This window comes from Trachemys scripta, chromosome 16, assembly GCF_013100865.1.
Source record: "Trachemys scripta elegans isolate TJP31775 chromosome 16, CAS_Tse_1.0, whole genome shotgun sequence".
In the NCBI taxonomy this organism is placed as follows: Eukaryota; Metazoa; Chordata; order Testudines; family Emydidae; genus Trachemys; species Trachemys scripta.
Window position 1 is genome coordinate 21,843,815 of NC_048313.1, and position 18,191 is coordinate 21,862,005.

General features: G+C 52.1%; 1 protein-coding gene across 1 annotated transcript in view; it reads right to left on the minus strand.

Annotated features, from left to right (window-relative positions):
• Positions 1-13,301: 13,301 nt before the first annotated feature.
• Positions 13,302-18,191, minus strand: part of ENDOU (endonuclease, poly(U) specific) — a 16,959-nt gene continuing 12,069 nt past the window's right edge. The window contains exons 7-10 of the mRNA XM_034792644.1: positions 15,639-15,752; positions 15,293-15,399; positions 14,321-14,463; positions 13,302-13,783 (exon numbers count right to left, since the gene is read on the minus strand). Coding sequence (XP_034648535.1) covers positions 13,669-13,783; positions 14,321-14,463; positions 15,293-15,399; positions 15,639-15,752 — 479 coding nt within the window. The 3' untranslated portion in view covers positions 13,302-13,668. The remainder of the gene's footprint in view (positions 13,784-14,320; positions 14,464-15,292; positions 15,400-15,638; positions 15,753-18,191) is intronic.

Sequence of the window (18,191 nt, forward strand, 5' to 3'; positions counted from 1 at the left end):
CTGGGCTAGATGGACCTTGGGTCTGAGCCAGTCCCTGTGGTTTAAAGACTCTCCATGTAATGAAGGGCGATGAAGCTCTCCCCTGGCTGAGCCGCCCCCTGGGCTGCCTTGCTAACCTGCCTGTGAGCACAGGTGTTCCTGGCTTCCTCCTTGTGACAGCCAAAAAAGAAAAGGTGAAGTTGAGAAGCAGAAGGGCTGGGACGAGGCCTGGACGGGTCGGAGTTTCCCCCCCCAAGGCAGAGCCCGCTGGGATTAGTGTGCGGCGAACGGTGACCTTGGCACGAGCTGGATGTTCCCCTCAGCACCCCTGGGCGATGGCCCGCGCCAGCACTGCTGGGCCACAGTCGGCTGCTCCCTCGGGCCTGGTGGTACTTAAGAAAACAAAGTTAAGCCTTGGATACAGGCCCTGAGCCCCTCCCACACTCCAAACCCCTCATCTACAGACACACCCCACAGCCCTCACCCTTGCACCCCATCCCAAAACTCCCTCCCATCCCAAAACTTCCTCCCAGAACCTGCACCCTGCACCCCAATCCCCTGCCCCAGCCTAGGGCCTGCACCCCAGACCTCCTCCCTCACCCAAACTCCCTCCCAGAGCCTTGGGCAGGTGGGGAGCGGAGTTTGGGGGGGGGGGCGGAGTTTGGGCAGGGGCGGGTTCTGGGCACCACCAAAATTTCTACAAACATGCCACCCCTGCGAGGAGGTGGAGTGAAGGTGAGCTGGGGCGGTGGGGCGCGGGGAAGGCCGCCCGCAGTAAGGGGGGGACGCACAGGGGAACCGCTCCCCGCCCCAGATCACCTCCACTCTGCCTCCTCCGCTGAGCACACAGCCCCCGCTCTAAGTCTCCTCCAATCGGCGCTGCAAGCCTGGGAGGGGAGGAGAATTAGAGCGGCACCAGCGTGCTCAGTGGAGGAGGTGGAGCCGAGGTGAGCTGGGGCGTGCTCCCTGGGCGGGGTTAGCTGCAGAGGGTGGGTAGCTACTGTGGGGGGGGGGGGGCTCGGGGGGGGGGGGGGGGAGCGCAAGGTGGAAGTTTCGACTAGGACGCAAAACTTCCTTGCACCGGCCCTGAAGAAACCCTTCTTATTACTCTTAACATCTCTTGCTAGCTGCAATTCCAAGTGTGATTTGGCCTTCCTGATTTCACTCCTGCATGCCTGAGCAATATTTTTATACTCCTCCCTGGTCATTTGTCCAATCTTCCACTTCTTGTGAGCTTCTTTCTTGCGTTTAAGATCAGCAAGGATTTCACTGTTAAGCCAAGCTGGTCACCTGCCATATTTACTATTCTTTCTACACGTCGGGATGGTTTGTTCCTGCAACCGCAATAAGGATTCTTTAAAATACAGCCAGCTCTCCTGGACTCCTTTGCCCTTCATGTTATTCTCCCAGGGGATCCTGCCCATCAGTTCCCTGGGGGAGTCAAAGTCTGCTTTTCTGAAGTCCAGGGTCCGTATTCTGCTGCTCTCCTTTCTTCCTTGTGTCGGGATCCTGAACTCGACCATCTCATGGTCACTGCCTTCCATCCACTTTTGCTTCCTTTACTAATTCTTCCCAGTTTGTGAGCAGCAGGTCAAGAAGAGCTCTGCCCCTAGTTGGTTCCTCCAGCCACATTTCTTCACCGTCCCTCTGTCCCTGCTGTGTAGCCTGCTCTGATTCTTCGGAACGTTGTGCCCGTAGAAGCATATCCTGACGTCTGTCCAGGAAATCTTCATTTTCTCGTATGCAACGCAGGGTCGATACTTGTTTCTCCAGACCTCGAACCTTCTCTTCCAATATGGAGACCAGCTTGCACTTTGTACAGACAAAGTCGCTTCTGTCCTGTGGAAGAAAGACAAACATGGCACAACCTGTGCAGATCACAACAGCTGATCTTGGGTACAGCGGAAAGGGGCTGGCACAGCAGGGGTTAATGTCAGTGTAGGTATTGTGGGTACAGCAGGAAGGGGCTGGCACAGCAGGGGTTAAGGTCACTGTCGGTATCGTGGGCATAGCGGGAAGGGGCTGGCACAGCAGGGTTTAATGTTAGTGTAGGTATCGTGGGTACAGCAGGAAGGGGCTGGCACAGCAGGGGTTAAGGTCACTGTCGGTATCATGGGCATAGCGGGAAGGGGCTGGCACAGCAGGGGTTAAGGTCACTGTCGGTATCGTGGGCATAGTGGGAAGGGGCTGGCATAGCAGGTGTTAAGATCAGTGTATTTTATTGTGGGTGCAGTGGTTTGGCCCAGGAGCAGATGCAGTCTGTGCGAGTGCCAGGGGTACAGCAGGGAAGAGCTGGCACAGGAGGGGATTGGGGTCTGTGTGGGTGCCAGGGGCACAGCAGGGAAGGGCTGGCACAGGAGGGGATTGGGGTCTGTTCAGGTGCCAGGGGCACAGCAGGGAGGGGCTGGCACAGGAGGGGTTAATGGACTGTGAGAGGGCCATGGCATGGTGAGGTGCAGTTGGCACAGCAGGGGAAGGCTCCTTCATGCCTATGCGCTTTATGGGCTCCCCAGTTCATGATCCACCCCATGAAGATGTAGGTGAGCCCTGCTCTGGGTTGTGCCCAGCAGTGAGGTCAGGTCTAGTAAAAGCCGCCTGTTGGGTTGAAGTTGTCCAGAAAATGGGTGTGAGTGGAACCGTGTTTGATCAGCCAAACAACTAATCAAATGACCAGTAACCAGCCGACCAATCAGCCCAGCCCAGGCAGACTTTCAGCTGAAAAGCGAGAAGAACTAGAGACTCCATGACGTCCACTTGGGATGTGGCTATTGTTTGTGATTTAACCCAGCAAGCCAGACACTCTGGTGATGGAGTTAAGATGTGACAAAGCATCTCCATGTTACCACGTGAGGGTAGGGATAACTTGCCTTCTCAAAGGCAGTGGGAGGGGACACTCAGCTGGTTTGCGCTACTCCATTGACACACCCGGGGCTTACCCCTCCTGGACCTGCACTGCCAGGAAAGTGAGAGGAGAGCAATCAGATCTGGGTGTGGGCACACGGGGGGCTCAGAAGAAGGGGGCAAGTTCTGTTCACTTCCCGGAACAGGTGAACAAATTTGGAAAATAACATTATCCCACCCGCCCCCTTGCTCCCCGGGGCTGTGGGTCAGCCACCCCGGCCAAGCACCATGGTGATAAAGCTGGGGGAATTTTTTCTGTCCGTAGTTTCACCCAATTTGGGGGGAAGGGACTGATGCACCATTCACAAAGGAGCTGAAGAAAATTCTCTCTCTCTTGTGAGCTTTAGCCCTGTGGTTAAGTGACTTACCTAGAATGTGAGGAGACCAGAGTTCAATTCCCCTCTTTCCTGATGGGGGAAAAGGGATTTGAATGTGTGTCCTGCAGTGCAGATGAGGGCCCTAGCCACCTCAAAGGATGTGAGAGGGGAAGGGAGCCTTTCTAGGGGTGAAGTGGTTCTGTGCTTTGTAAATAATTAGCTAGTCATTGAAGCAGTGATTTAAACTAGGGTCCCCCACATCCTAGGTGAGAACCCCAAACCCTGGGTACAGAGTCATTCTCAGGCACTTTGGTCCAAGAATTATTTATACACAGTAGACTAGCTTCAACTGCAGAGCTGAGAAAGATCTGCCTGCGAATGCTCCCGTGCCTAGGGCACTCTCCTAGCACGGGAGAGCCGAGTCTGCATTTCTTACCATGTCAGGCAGAGGAGGGAATGGAACCTGGCTCGCCCACATCCCCAGTGAGCACACTAACCCCTGCGGTGACGCTTACAAGGGAAGCCGCTCCTCCCCCTGCAGCTGTTTCCTGCATCTAGCACATGAAAAAAACCCAGAAACAAAATGTTTGGGGTTGAACGAAACCCCAAATGGACTTCTTTGACTTTCCAGAATGTTCGAATTCGGTTCAAGCCAAACCAATCCCCCCCCCCCCCCCAAAAATTTACTCTTTGCTACATGGAGGGGGCACTGCCCCAGGACCTGGGTGGGTAGCAGGCTGCTGCCTCCCTCCAAGAAAACAGCATGAGCTAGGAGCAGCCCTGGCTCTGAGCAGTGGATGGGGAGCTCAGGGGCTCACTGGGGAGCTCACGGGGTCCCTCCAGGGAGCAGGTGGTCGGGATGAACAGCTGAGCTGTGATGCAGAACTGCTCCTGTCCCCTCCCCAGCCTGGCCCCTAGGAAGTGCTGCCTCTGGGCCAGACTCCAGGGGCAGGCTCCAGCACTCAGCCAGCTCAGATCCCGGAGCTGTGGGCAGGGCCCACACACAGGCTTGCAGGGTCTCACAGCACCCAGAGAGGAGGCGTGGTGAGAGACGCTCCCAGTGGCCTCCAAAACAGGAGGGAGGACCCTCCGGGCCGGGGATGCAGAAATAATGGAGGCATGAGGAGGATGCATGGAGACCATCCCTGCCCCAGGGTGAGCAACGCCCAACAGAAACCCCCTCTGCTCTGGCACCGTCCAGTGTTTGCTGGTGGACAAGTCAGGAGCAGGCTTCACTACAGGATAATCCTGCAGCTGCTGTGCTGCCCTGGGCAGGGCAGGGCAGGGCCCCTTGCAGGTGGTCAAGTATCAGAGTTGTAGCCGTGTTAGTCTGGATCTGTAAAAGCAGCAAAGAGTCCTGTGGCACCTTATAGACTAACAGACGTATTGGAGCATGAGCCATCATAAGGTAGGTTTGCCATTGTTCTGATCATCCTAGTAGCTCTTCTCTGTACCTGTTCCAGTCAGAATTCATCTTTCTTAAACATGGGAGACCAGAATTGCTCACAGTATTCCAGATGCGGTCTTACCAGTGCCTTGTACAATGGTAATGCCACTTCCCTATCTCAACTGGAAATACCTCGTCTAACGCATACGAGGATTACATTAGCCTTTTTCACGGTCCCATCACATTGACGGCTCATAGTCATCCCTGTGATCAACCCATACACCCAGGCCTTTCTCCTCCACTCTCACTTCCAACTGATAAGTCCCCAGCTTATAACAAAAATTCTTGTTAGTCCTTAAATGTATGACCTTGCACTTTGCACTATCAAATTTCATCCCATTTCTATTACTCCAGTTTACAAGGTCATCCAGATCTTGATATTCCAGTCCTCCTCCGTATTGGCAATACCTCCCAGCTTTGTGTCATCCACTTATTTTATTAGCACCTTCATATTTTTTGTGCCAAGGTGTCACGGAGTCCCCGGGCGATGCTCTGGAACTGCTCCCCACAAAGCCAGTCAGGACTTTGGGGAGCCTCCTCTTCCTTGGAGCAGACTGTCTTCAGGGCAAGAAGCTCACACGGCTTCACCTTCCTGGGTCTGACCTTGGAGCAAGCAGCATATGCCCCTCCGTGTGCTTCCACCCAGGCGGGGTCCTGGGGAAGCCAGAGGGTCCTGCACCCCCACTTCACGGTCAGATGTGACTCTTAGCCAGCCACTAAAACAGAGGTTTATTAGATGACAGGAACGCGGTCTAAAACAGAGCTTGTAGGTACAGAGAACGGGACCCCTCAGCTGGGTCCACTCCGGGGCCCAGAGAGCCAGACAACCCCATCTGCACTCACTTCCCGTCCCCAGCCAGCTCCCAACTGAAAACCCCCTCCAGTCCCTCCTTTCTGGCCTTTGTCTCTTTCCCAGGCCAGGAGGTCACCTGATCTCTTTGTTCACCTTTAGCTATCCCCTTGCAGGGGGGAAGGGTCCCAGCCATTTGTTGCCAGGAGACAGAGTGTCGGCCATTTATGCACACTGGAGACTTAAGAAATGCATAGGGGAAACTGAGGCACCGACAGTGTTCAGAGGAAACATTAAGAACAGTCCCACTTTGTCACACAAGGTCATTAATGAAATGTCAAATAAGACTGGTCTCAAGACCGATCCCTGAAGAACTCCACTAGTAACCTCTCTCTAGCCTGACAATTCATCTTTCAGCATGACTTGTTGTAGTCTCCCCTTGAATCAGTTCTTTACCCACCTTTCAACTCTCATATTAATCCTAATCTTCTCCAATTAAACTAATCATTTTCCAGGTAGATTAGATCTATTGCATTTCCTTGGCCTAGAAAATCAGTTCTCTTCTCAAAGAAAGAGATCAGGTTGGTCTAGCACAATCTACCTTTTGTAAAACCATGTGGTATTTTATCCCAATTACCATTTACCTCTATATTCTTAATGATTTCCTCTTTCAAAATTTGTTCTAAGACTTTACATACAACAGAGGCCAAATTAATGAACCTGAAGTTTCTTAGATCACTTTTTTTCTTTCTTAAATATAGGATACTGTATTTGCAATTCTCCAGTCATAGGGTACAACCCCAGAGTTTACGGATTCATTAAAAATCCTGCTATTGGATTTGCAATTTCATGTGCCAGTTCTTTTAATATTCTTGGATGGAGATTATCCAGGGTCCCTGATTTGGTCCCATTAAGCTGTTTGAGTTTGGCTTCCACCTTGCTTATGGTAATTTCTACTTCCATATCTTGCTCCCATTAGCCACCCTGCCACTGCCCCTAAGCTCCTCATTACCCTTATTCAAAATTGAGGTAAAGTATTCATTTAGGCATTGGGCCATAGTCTTTAATCTCCACCCCACCTGCAGTGCTTAGAGGTCTCACTTCTGCTTTCCTGGTTTTCTTTTTATTTATATGGCTGAAGAACCTTTTACTGGTGGTTTTAATTTCCTTTCCAAGGTCCAGCTCTGCTTAACTTTTGGCAATTCTCACTTTCCCCCTCCCAAAAGGTTGCTGTCCTTGATGATCCCTCCCATTCCTTGGGGGCTTTCTGCTTTCTCATCTGTTGGTTCGCCCTACTTGGCCTGCAGCCTTAGAATCATAGACTATCAGGGACCTCATCTAGTCCAACCCCCTGCTCATAGTAGGACCAACTCCCCAGACAGATTTCTGCCCCACATCCCTAAATGGCCCCCTGAAGGATTGAACTCACAACCCTGGGTTTAGCAGGCTAATGCTCAAACCACAGAGCTATCCCTCTCTTTCCACTCCAATATGTTTTTCCCTTCCTTACACATTTTTTCCCCTTGCTTGAGCTGCAGGCTTCCGATAATTTCTACAGCTTTGACTAAAAGTAATTCCAGGCCTCCTCCATATTCAGATCCTTGAGTTCATCAGTCCACTTCCCTGACTACTTCCCTTCATTTGTTTAAAGTTTGACCTTTTGAAATCAAGGACTCTAGTTACAGCAGTGGTTCTCAAACTTTAGTAGTGATGACCCCTTTCACATAGCAAGCCTCTCATTGCAACCTCCCCCTCCTATAAATTAAAAACACTTGTTTATATATTTAACACCATTATAAATGCTGGAGGCAAAGCGGGGTTGGGATGGAGGCTGACAGCTCGCGACCCCCCATGTAATAACCTTGCGACCTCCTGAGGGGTCCTGACCCCCACTTTGAGAACCCCTGAGTTACAGCCCTATTTTTGTTTATCTGTGTCAAGTTGTCTTGCAATTGTCCAGAACATTAAGAACAAGGGCACAAACCCCAAATTTGTTGAGTTCTGTACTTATAGTTCATCAACCAATCATTAAGTGTCAACTCCTCAGGCACTATAACGGCCTTAACATGGAGTCAAAGAAAGTTCCCTGATTACTCCCATCTATCTCATCCCCCAGGTGAGCTGGTCCCTTACACTAAGAATCGCAGCAATATTCAGGTTACTCCCAGTCCCAAAGGACCAGTCACTTACACCTTAGATCTCACCCCAAAGACAATGCTTGTATAATATAATATCTAAAGATTTATTATTAGCAAAAAGGAAATGAGAGTTATTTACAAGGTAAAGCAGGTAAACATACCCACACAAGTTGCAATCCTAAATTTCAAAAGATAATAGACGCTTCTATGAGAAGCAAGCCCAATGTGTCCTTTAGGGCTAACCCAGGCTGGGGTTCTCTTGCTTATGCTTAGAAAACCTTGCCTCCCAGAGTCAAAGCACCATAGAAATCCAGTTCCTTCTCGTTGGGGGTTTTTGTTCCCTCCCATCATCTCTTTTGTCCTTTTCAATGTCCCACAATAGTCCACATGGTGTTGATGCCCTTTTCCTGTTGGGGAGGACTTCACACCTTCTGCTGGAGACCAGCATTTTACACTAGTTAACATCTCTCTCCTGTCTGATTTACAGTTACGGAGGCTCACAATATAAAGGTTTAAATATTAGCTTACAATATGGGACACAGATGTTATAAGTGATGAATGCTGCAGCAACTCACAAGCGTTCAATAAAGTCCAAACACATTCTCATAAGCTTAACACCTATTTTAATAATACTAACACACAGGTGAGCCAGGCTGGGGCCAGCTGTGGATTTGTCAACGTTCAGTTGAGATGTGGGGGCCTTGGCATGAGCTGGCTCTTGGTCTACCAGTGTCACAATCTGTCCATTTAGCTTAAACTGAATTAACTCATGATCACTCGAACCGAGGTTCCTCTACAGCCAGTTCTATGAGGTCCTTGCTAATTAACATATACTAAATCTAAAAAGGCATCTCCTCTTGTTGGTTTGGTGACTATTTGGTGAAGAAATGTGTCAGTGCCCTCTGGGGCACCTGGCATTGGCCACTATCGGTAGACAGGATACTGGGCTAGATGGACCTTTAGTCTGACCCAGTACGGCCGTTCTTATGTTCTTAGCTATCACATCCAGGAATATCTGGGCCTTACCATTATAAATAGCACTTGCCCTCCAATCTATATCTGGGAAATTAAAATCTCCCATAATCACACAATTCCCAATAGTATCTATTTTATCAAAAATACCAAAAAGGTCTCTAACCATATCCAAATTGAATCCTGGGGGTCTGTAACAGACCCCAAGCACTATCCCAGTGGAGGCTCTGTTACCTTTCTTCCCCAAAAACAGATTCCATTTTATCCATTCAATCACTCCTAATTTCTTTACGGTCTACCTCGTCATTAATATAGAGTGCTACTCCGTTATTTCTGTCTTTCCCAAACAGCACATACCCTTCAATACCTGTGCTCCAGTCATGACTACTATTCCACCATGTTTCAATTATCCCTATATCTGGTTTCACTTTGAGACATCATCAAGTCCCCTGTGCTGAGGTAGGCCCAAATAAACCTAGACCACCATGGACAGGTGTTTGTCTAACCTGTTCTTAAAAACCTCCAGTAATGGGGATTGTACAACCTCCCTTGGAAGCCTATCCAAGAGCATAACTATCATTATAGTTAGAAAGTTTTTCCTAATACCTAATCTAAACCTCCCTTGCTGCAGATTAAACCCATTACTTCTTGTCCTACCTTCAGTGGACATGGAGAACAATTCGTCACTGTCTTCTTTATAAGGCCCTTAACATATTTGGAGACTGTCATCAGGTCCCTCCTCAGTCTTCTTCTCTCAAGGCTAAACAAGGCTAAGTTTTTTAACTGTCTTTCCTCACAGGTCAGCTTTCTAAACCTTTGATCATTTTTGTTGCTCTCCTCTGGACTTTCTTCCATTTGTCCACATCTTTTCTAAAGGGTGCATAAGAACTTAAGAACATAAGAACGGCCGTACTGGGTCAGACCAATGGTCCATCTTCTGACAGGCCAATGCTGGACATAATACTCCAGCTGAGGCCTAACCAGTGCTGAGTAGAGCAGGACAGTCACCTTCTGTGTCTTAAATACAACACTCCTATTAATACACCCCAGAATGATATTAGCCTTTTTTGCAATTGCATCACATTATTGGCCCATATATAACTGGTGATACATTAGAACCCCCAGATTCTTTTCAGCAGTCCTACCGCCTAGCCAGTTATTCCCCATTTTGTGATTGTGTATTTGATTTTTCCTTCCTAATTGAAGTCTTTGCACTTGTTTTATTGAATTTCATCTTCTTGGTTTTCGAACAATTCTCCAATTTGTCAAGGTCATTGTGACACGTTCCCCCCGGGGTTCCACCTGGAACTGGGGCACCACTGAGCCCCCTTACCCACCAGCCTGGGCTCTCTCACACACTATATTGCCGTGACAAGCTGCAAAGCCCTCCAGCCTGCACTTTCACCAGCATACATAGAAGTAGGGACACACCCAGATGCAGTTACATGAAGGCTCTCTGACCAGCCTGGGCATAGGAAGGCTACAGTTAAGACAACTCCCAGTTCCCCAGGCACGCACCCCCTCTGGAGTATAAACCCAAAATTATACCATCTTGTGTTGCACACGGAACTGAACAGCATAAGCTCATAAAATTCACCCCCTCCCTCAATGTGGAGAGGAATATGCAACAGCTTTGCCCTTGAGTTACGATTCCCACACACTTCACTCCAACTCACTGGTTTAGATAAAGCAAAAACAAGTTTATTAACTACAACCGATAGATTTTAAGAGAGTAGAAATTATAGCAAACAGATCAAAGCAGATTACCTAGCAAATAAACAAAAAACACAAACTAAGCTTAATATACTAAATAGATTGGATATGAATTAGCAGATTCTCACCCTAAGAGATGATACAAGCAGGCTGCAGATTCTTAAGGGGAAAGTTGCACTTGCTTACTGTTTGTAATCCCCAGGTGTTTCATTCAGAGGCTAGAAATCCCTTTAGCCTGAGTCCAGCACTTCCCCCAGTTCAGTTTTTGTTCCTCAGGTGTTTCCAGGGCTTGGGTGGGGAGTGAACACCAGATGATATCACTCCCCACTTTATATAGCTTTTGCATATGGTGGGAACCCTTTGTTCCCAAAGCTTGGTTCCTAGACCAGTATTTTTTTCTGTGGAAAAATACTGACATCCCAAGATTGAGTCCATCACATGGCCTTGTAGAGTCATAGCAGCCATTACTCAGGGGCTGTCTGTGGCGTTTTCAGGAAGGCTCCCCAGGTGGGAGATAAGCTTCTCCTAAGGCCTATTGTTTTTTCCTACTGGCCCATTGCCATGAATAGGCCCTTCCCCACCCACTATCTAGACTGAAAGCACCCTGTCTAGTAAGCGTTACTCAGGTGTAACTACAGTTGAAATACAGATACATAATCAATATTCATAACTTCAGATACAAAAAAGATACATGCATACAAATAGGATAATCATATTCAGCAAATCATAACTCTTCCATAGACACTTCACATGACTTAGCTTGTATAAAATACATCGTAATTATGCCATACTTGGAACATAATAATATCACTGTGAAGAATATGGGGTGCAGTGTCAGTCATTTTGAATTCTAATCCTGCCCTCCAAAGTGCTTGCGATCCGTCCCAGGTTGGTGTCATCTGAACATTTTATAGGCATACTCTCCACTCCAAGTCATTAATATAAATATTGAACACTACTGGACCCAGGACTGACCCCTGCATGGCCCCACTAGATACGCCCGCCCAGTTTGACAGCAAACCATTCTTTGAGTATGGTCTTTCAACCAGGTTTGCCCTCACCTTATAGTAATTTCATCTATACCACATTTCCCTAGTCTGCTTATGAAACTAGTAAGTAATGAGTGGTGATATTATTGGTTGGTAGCCAATCACATACTGAGGCATTGCCACGATTGTGTATTTGTTCAGCATGAACCATGTGTAAGACTCCAAATTAAGGGCTGTTCTGAACTCAGCAGACAGAGATGGAGAAGGCAACACACATAGGGAGACCCAAGGGCAGATGTGAGCTCAGCTGAAGGCCAGGGTTGTGGGGAAGACACCTGGCAGAGGTACAGGGTTCTGGTCCTATCTCTGCTCAGACTCCCTGTCTGACCTGGGGGCAGGGGCCAAGTCACTCAATGCTCCAGATTCTTTCTTGTGTCAGAGCCCTGCTTGGAGGGTGGGGACAGGGAACCAGTTACAGCTCCCTCAGCCTAAGCCTGTCCCAGTTGCAGAGCTCCACACCCCCTGTGGGAGTCAGAGGCACAGGGAGCAGAACCAGTACTGATGTCTGTGCTAGCAGCGAGCTCCAGAGGAATTCTCTGCTGCCCATTGGCTGCCCTTGGTGCTGCCTGACTGACAGGAAGGGGCTGTAATGTGTTCCAGAAAGTGTCGGCCTCTGTTCTCCGTCTGTAAAATGGGGTGATCCCGCCCCCTCTGGTGCATTTTGATGGGGAGCTCTCTAGGGCAGGGACTGTCCCTCACTGTGCGTACGTGCAGCAGTACAGGAGAGTTCCCTAAATGAGAGGTGTGTTTGCCACTAGTTAGTTAGTGGCTATGGGGCCAGCAGATGGCGCTCAAACACAGTGTTTGGGTTCTGCAGGCCCAGCAAGTGGGTCCCAGCGTGCAGCTCTTAGCACAAAGCACCTGATCTCTGGGGGTCTGGTCTGGCCACTGCTGGGGTATGCTAATACAACACTCATTTCCCTTTGTTATCAGATCGCGCTCCCCTCCAAGGCCCCTTTGCAGGGAAATGCATCTCCTGCCATGCCCCTTGCCCTTTATACAGGGAGGTGCCAGTGCGTTTTGGAGGAATCTCTGTCCTGCTCCCAGCTGCACTTCACGATATCTGCCATTGCACTGGGCTCCCGCAGGGCCCTGGACAGGCACCTCCACAAGGAGGCCAGGAGTGAATGTCCATAGGAGCTGGACTCCCCTCGCACTCTGGGGAGCATGAGGCCCATGGCCAGGGACCAGTGGCTCAGGGCAGCTTCCACCCTAGTTCAGGGCAGGCTTTTGGCAGAACCTTACGTGCCGTGAGTGCCACCTCATGGCCACAGAGCAGTCTGCACTCAGGCAATGCCCGCGTCCAGACAGCAACTACAGCAACCCCTCCCGCCCCTCGGTTCCCCATGAGTGATCTGGTGTACCCACCGCCTAGTGGGTCCTAATGGCAGAGTCTCCACTTGGACTGGCAGGAAGGAAAGGGCATGATCCTTCTCCCTTAGGTGGATCCACATCACCCTCTATCCAGACCAAGGGCTCAAGGCCACTGTCTGGTCCTTAGATCTTGTCGGGGAGTCCAATGGCTATAGAGACCATGGAAGGATTCTGCTCCCATGTCCGCCAGTGTAAATCCAGGGTCTCCGGAGCGCTTCCAGCATTACAGAGGAACTTGGAGGGGCAGGGTCCAAAGGCAACCAGCATTGCCCTGGCTAGGCCATTGCAGTTAAGGGGAGTGCTACCAGTGACTTCAATGAGAGCAGTTAGGCAAACGCCAAGCACCATCGATGAGCTGCGGCCATGGGCCAGATGATCGTGGAACTCCACAGGCCATGTACTGAATTTTCCGGGCAATCCCCCTGGGCCAAACCCAGCCCGCCAGGCCAGTGGAGAAGACGCTTTCTCCATCCCAAAGCAACCCTCAGCTTGTGTCGCCAATGGAAATTAGCTGAAGAAATTAGCACCCCCACATCCCAGGGGCAGGGAGAGGCGTCTGTGCAGCCAGACAATCACCATGTCACAAAGGAAGCCAGGCCAACATCTTCAAAGCATCTTTTATTTAACTTGTCTGCATTCATTCCCATTAGACACTCGACACTTCTTATCACTCTTCTGCTGGACGAGGGACACATGCTTGGGAAGGGAACCGGGAGCTTCTTCGGGGCTACAGACAGTTCATATTTCCTTTCTTCCTTCCTTCCTTCATTGTGCAGGTGTCTCAGAGGGCCGCAGCTTCCTTCAGCACCACGCAAACATAATGCATATGCAGCAAGATCATTTAACCCCACCAACGCAGGGCCTAGGCCTGGCCGGTCTGTGCCCCCTCTATGAGCCCAAGTTTCCTGGTGCAGCTGTATGCTCCCAGGAGGTCACCACCACCCTTCCCCCTCCCTGTGCCTCCCCGCAGCTGGGATCGTTGGCAGCATCAGGATGATGTCACGTAGGCAGTCGCTATATACTTCCTGTCGTTGCCGTAGGTGGATTTGGTCCAGGTGTAGGTCTTAATGCCCAGCTGATGGCCTCCCAAGCTCAGCCGGCACCTGAAGGAGGAAAGTCCACATTTCAGCACTGCCTTGCTCCTGACTCCACCCCTCTCGCGGACGAGCAGCTCGGCGCTCAGGGACTGAGCCCATGCCAGGCAGTGCTGAGGGTAGCCATGCTGACCCCAGAGCTCAGTCCAGAATGCAATTGGATTCACGTCTCCCCCACATCACCTAGGCCAAGACAAGCCTCCTCTTAATTCCCCTCACCCCATACTCCATCCAGAAGCAGGCTCTGACTGGGAGCCCAGCAGGGAGGTCAGACCGAGAGGTCACCTAGAACAGGTATGCTGGGACAGGTCTGTGTGCCCACCTTGGCCCTGGAATTCCAGGGGGTGAGCGGAGCCTGGGTGAATATCCTCCCACCACAGGGCAGTGGAAGTGGGTGCTTCTGGCTCCACCGCCTTCCCCTCGGTGGGGCAGGCTGAGTGACACACAAGGTATGCAGTACTGTTGGTCCAACACAAGACATGATCTCACCCACCATGTCTCTCTGACTTGGAAGGGACAGACGCTAGGGACAGGCACAGTACTTACATCTTCCCCGGCCGAGCAATGAAGCACAAAGTGTAGAGGCCAAATTCAAACTCAGGGCTGCAGCCAATGAAGGCAGAGCCCACCTCCTTGATATAGCCATCCCAGCTGAATTGCAGCCCCAGCACGTCAGGGTATGAGTCCCACTAAAGAGAAAGAGAGAGAGCAAGGGATGAGAGCTGTGACCCACCCAGAGACCCAGGGTCGCTCTCTGAGCGAGGGGTCAGAGCTATGACCCACCCAGAGATCCAGGGTGGCTCTCAGAGAAAGGGGTCAGAGTTGTGACCCACCCAGAGATCCTGGGTCACTCTCAGAGCGAGGGGTCAGAGCTGTGACCCACCCAGAGACCCAGGGTCACTCTCAGAGTGAGGAGTCAGAGCTGTGACTCACCCAGAGATCCAGGGTGGCTCTCAGAGAAAGGGGTCAGAGCTGTGAGTCACCCAGAGATCCAGGGTGGCTCTCAGAGAAAGGGGTCAGAGCTGTGTACCCAGCCAGAGATCGAGGGACACTTTCATTTGCAGAAATATCAGAGCAAGAGGACGTTAACACAAGGAAATTAATGCTTCCCCTGAGCCGTCCTTCCACACTGGAGCTCGTCTATCCCAGGCCCAGCCCTTCCCATCTTGCCCTCCGGGGTCCTGGCAGGAAAAACGCACGGAAGGAAGTGTCCCCGATGTGACACTCAGACTGGGGTCAAATGGGCCATTGCTGATACTGGCTGGGATCCTCAACGGAACTGAAGAGAGCAAGCACTCAACTGCCCTTGGATTCCAATGGGATTGCACCGGCTGGGTCCCTGAGACTGCTCTGAAAACCCTCCGTGTCGCACATATGGGGCCAAACCCCCGGCTAGCACGAATTGGCAAAATGTCATTGACTCCAGAGGAGTGATGCCGATTTGCACCAGCCAGGGATCTGGCCCACTGACTCCAGTGGGGCTGTGCTGGGTTTCACTTGCCCATCAGCAGTACTTACAGGCCCGTCGTAGTTATGGCTGTGGTAGTCAACCAGCCCCTGCTTCTCCAGAAGGTAGAAACGAATCCAGTTGTGGAATCCGGACACTTTTCCTTTTTTGACTTCCCCTAAATAACAAAGGAGACAGTCACTGGTTAGCTGCACCCTGAGGAAGAGGCCTAGCGACCCCTCAGCCCTGCCGACACTGGGCCAGCGGAGCGTGGCTGGGCACACACCTTGAACCCTAGGGGGAAGAGGGTTTCCTCTGCCTTCGTCTGGGAGCAAGTCTGCTCAGTACATGCTTGGCACTGCCCATCACTCCAGCCAACCTCTGCCCGGGCTGTGTGTACCCAGCACCGTACTGTACCTGAAAAGACGTGCTCAAAGCCGCTGGAATCCCCCTCATCCTTGCCTCTGGAGTAAAGGCCAAACCACATCTCCTTCAGGTCGCTGACAAACTCCTCCTGGGTGCTGTAGCGCTCTGGAGAGAAAGCAACATGGACAGGGCCCCGAGCAAGTGAGAGGAGGGAAACCAAATTTCAGAGAGAGGCATCTCCTGGCCATGTGTAACGCTGACAGACCCGGTTGTGTCGGTGTCTCTGGAGCTAAATGCATGAGCCTCTATCGATGGACTAAAAGCCACATGGCTCTTAGCCAAGGCTTTAGCAGACATATCGATCTCTAGCTGGGCGAGGTGCCACTAGAGGGGGACGGAGCGCCACACCCAGCAGGCCTGGGTTACACATGCTCTGGGCAGATCCCCTCCAGACTCCTGACCAGGTTTTGGAAGAACCAGAGATGAGCCGAAATCCCAGGTGTTATGGTGAGCTCTGGCCTGCCAGGCAGGACTTTGGGTGCTCAGCCAGTGCTTAGGCCAGTGGTCCCCAACATTTATGTGCGCCCGCCTAGTGCCCAGCAGGGGAGAGAAGCCGGGGCCCCGTGCCTACCGGGGACAGAGAACTCAGGCTGCGGGCGCGGTGTTCTCAGTTCCCGGCAGACGTGGGGCCCGCCTAGTGCCCAGCAGGGGAGAGAAGCCGGGGCCCTGCGGCTGCCGGGGATAGAGAACTCAGGCTGCGGGCGCGGTGTTCTCAGTTCCCGGCAGACGCGGGGCCCGCCTAGTGCCCAGCAGGGGAGAGAAGTCGGGGCCCCATGCCTGACGGGGACAGAGAACTCAGGCTGCGGGCGCGGTGTTCTCAGTTCCCGGCAGACGCGGAGCCCGCCTAATGCCCAGCAGGGGAAAAAGCTAGGGCCCCGTGCCTGCTGGGGACAGAAAACTCCGAGGCGGCAGGTTGCGGGTGTCAGTGTTCTCTGTCCCCGGCAGGCGCGGGGCCCGTCTAGTGCCCAGCAGGGGAGAGAAACTGGGGGCCCGCGCCTGCTGGGGACAGAGTACTCCGGGGCTGCGGGCGCCGGTGTTCTCTGTCCTCGCAGCTTCTCTCCGGCTTCTCTCTTCTCTCTGGATTCATATATTATGTAGTATTAAATATGATGTTTTTTGTATTATTTAATGTACAAATGCAAAATAAGCCTTGAAAAATTATTGGCCCCCTCCACTCTCTTCTGAAAACATGAATATGCTACTGGCCACAAAAAGGTTGGGGACCACTGGCTTAGGCAGTGCTGGGCGGCTGCCCATGCACCGTGCCCCTCTTTATATATGTTAATCTTCCCACCTGCAGGGACCCATCCCGTTGCACAGCTAACCTGCACCTTCTTGGTTCATAATTCTCAGTGCTGGAGAGAGCTGCTCATTGACAGCCCTGGGAGCAGTGTGCCCCCGGCACAGCGGAAGCAGAGAGTGGGCCCCCCAGTGCCACCAGCGGGACTCACCCCTCTAGGAGGGAGGCGGTGCTCAGGTTCTGTGGCCCATTCAGACCCTGGCTTCTCTGCTGAGAGCAGCCACGGGAGCTGGTTGGGATGGAGGAGTGTTCTATTATGGTCCCTGAAACTTTGAGCAGGGGTGTACACAGGAATTTAAATTTGACCCCTTCTGGGGGGACACAGAAGCTCGCTCTCCCTCCTTCCTCCCCAGCCCTGGCAGGAGCTCGATATTCCCTACCTCCATGGCCCCAGGACCGGAGAAGTTCTGTGTCCATGACGATTATTGCCCCTGCTTGCCCGCCCCTTGCGCACACCCCTGATTTTGCGGAACAGGTGATACCTGCTGCTGTCAGCCATTGGGAAATGTTCGGATGCAGCAAACACCTGTTCTCAGGGTAACTCACATGCTCAGACAGTCTGAGCAATACACGCGGCAGGAAGGTTGGTGACCAGGCCTATCCCTTGCTCAGCAGGTGTAGGGTTACCATATTTCAACAAGCAAAAAAGAGGACGGGAGGAGCCCCGCCCTAGCCCCGCCCCTGCCCCTCCCACTTCCCGCCCCCCCAGAACCCCCAACCCTCCCCCCGTTCCTTGTCCCCTGACTGCCCCCTCCTGGGACCCCTGCCCCTAACTGCCCCCCGGGACTCCACTCCCTATCTAAGCCTCCTTGCCTCTTGTCCCCTGACTGCCCCAACCCTTATCCACACCCCCACCCCCAGACAGACCCCTGGGACTCCCACGCCCCATCCAACCACTCCGCACCCCCTGACAGCCCCCCCCAGAACTCCCAACCCATCTAAACCCCTCTGCTCCCTGTCCCCTGACTGCTCCGATCCCTCTCCCCACTCCTGCCCCCTGACAGCTCCCCCCCAGAACTCCCAGCCCCCTACCCCCCACTCCTTGTCCCCTGACTGCCCCCTCCTGGGACCCCTGCTCCTAACTGCCCTCCAGAACCCCACCCCCTACCTAAGACTCCCTGTTCCTTGTCCCCTAACTGCCCCCTCCTAAGACCCCCCCCAACTGCCCCCCAGGACCCTACCCCCTACCTGTACCCTGACTGCCCAAAACTTTCTCCACTCCCCTCCAAAAGCCCCCCCCCCCC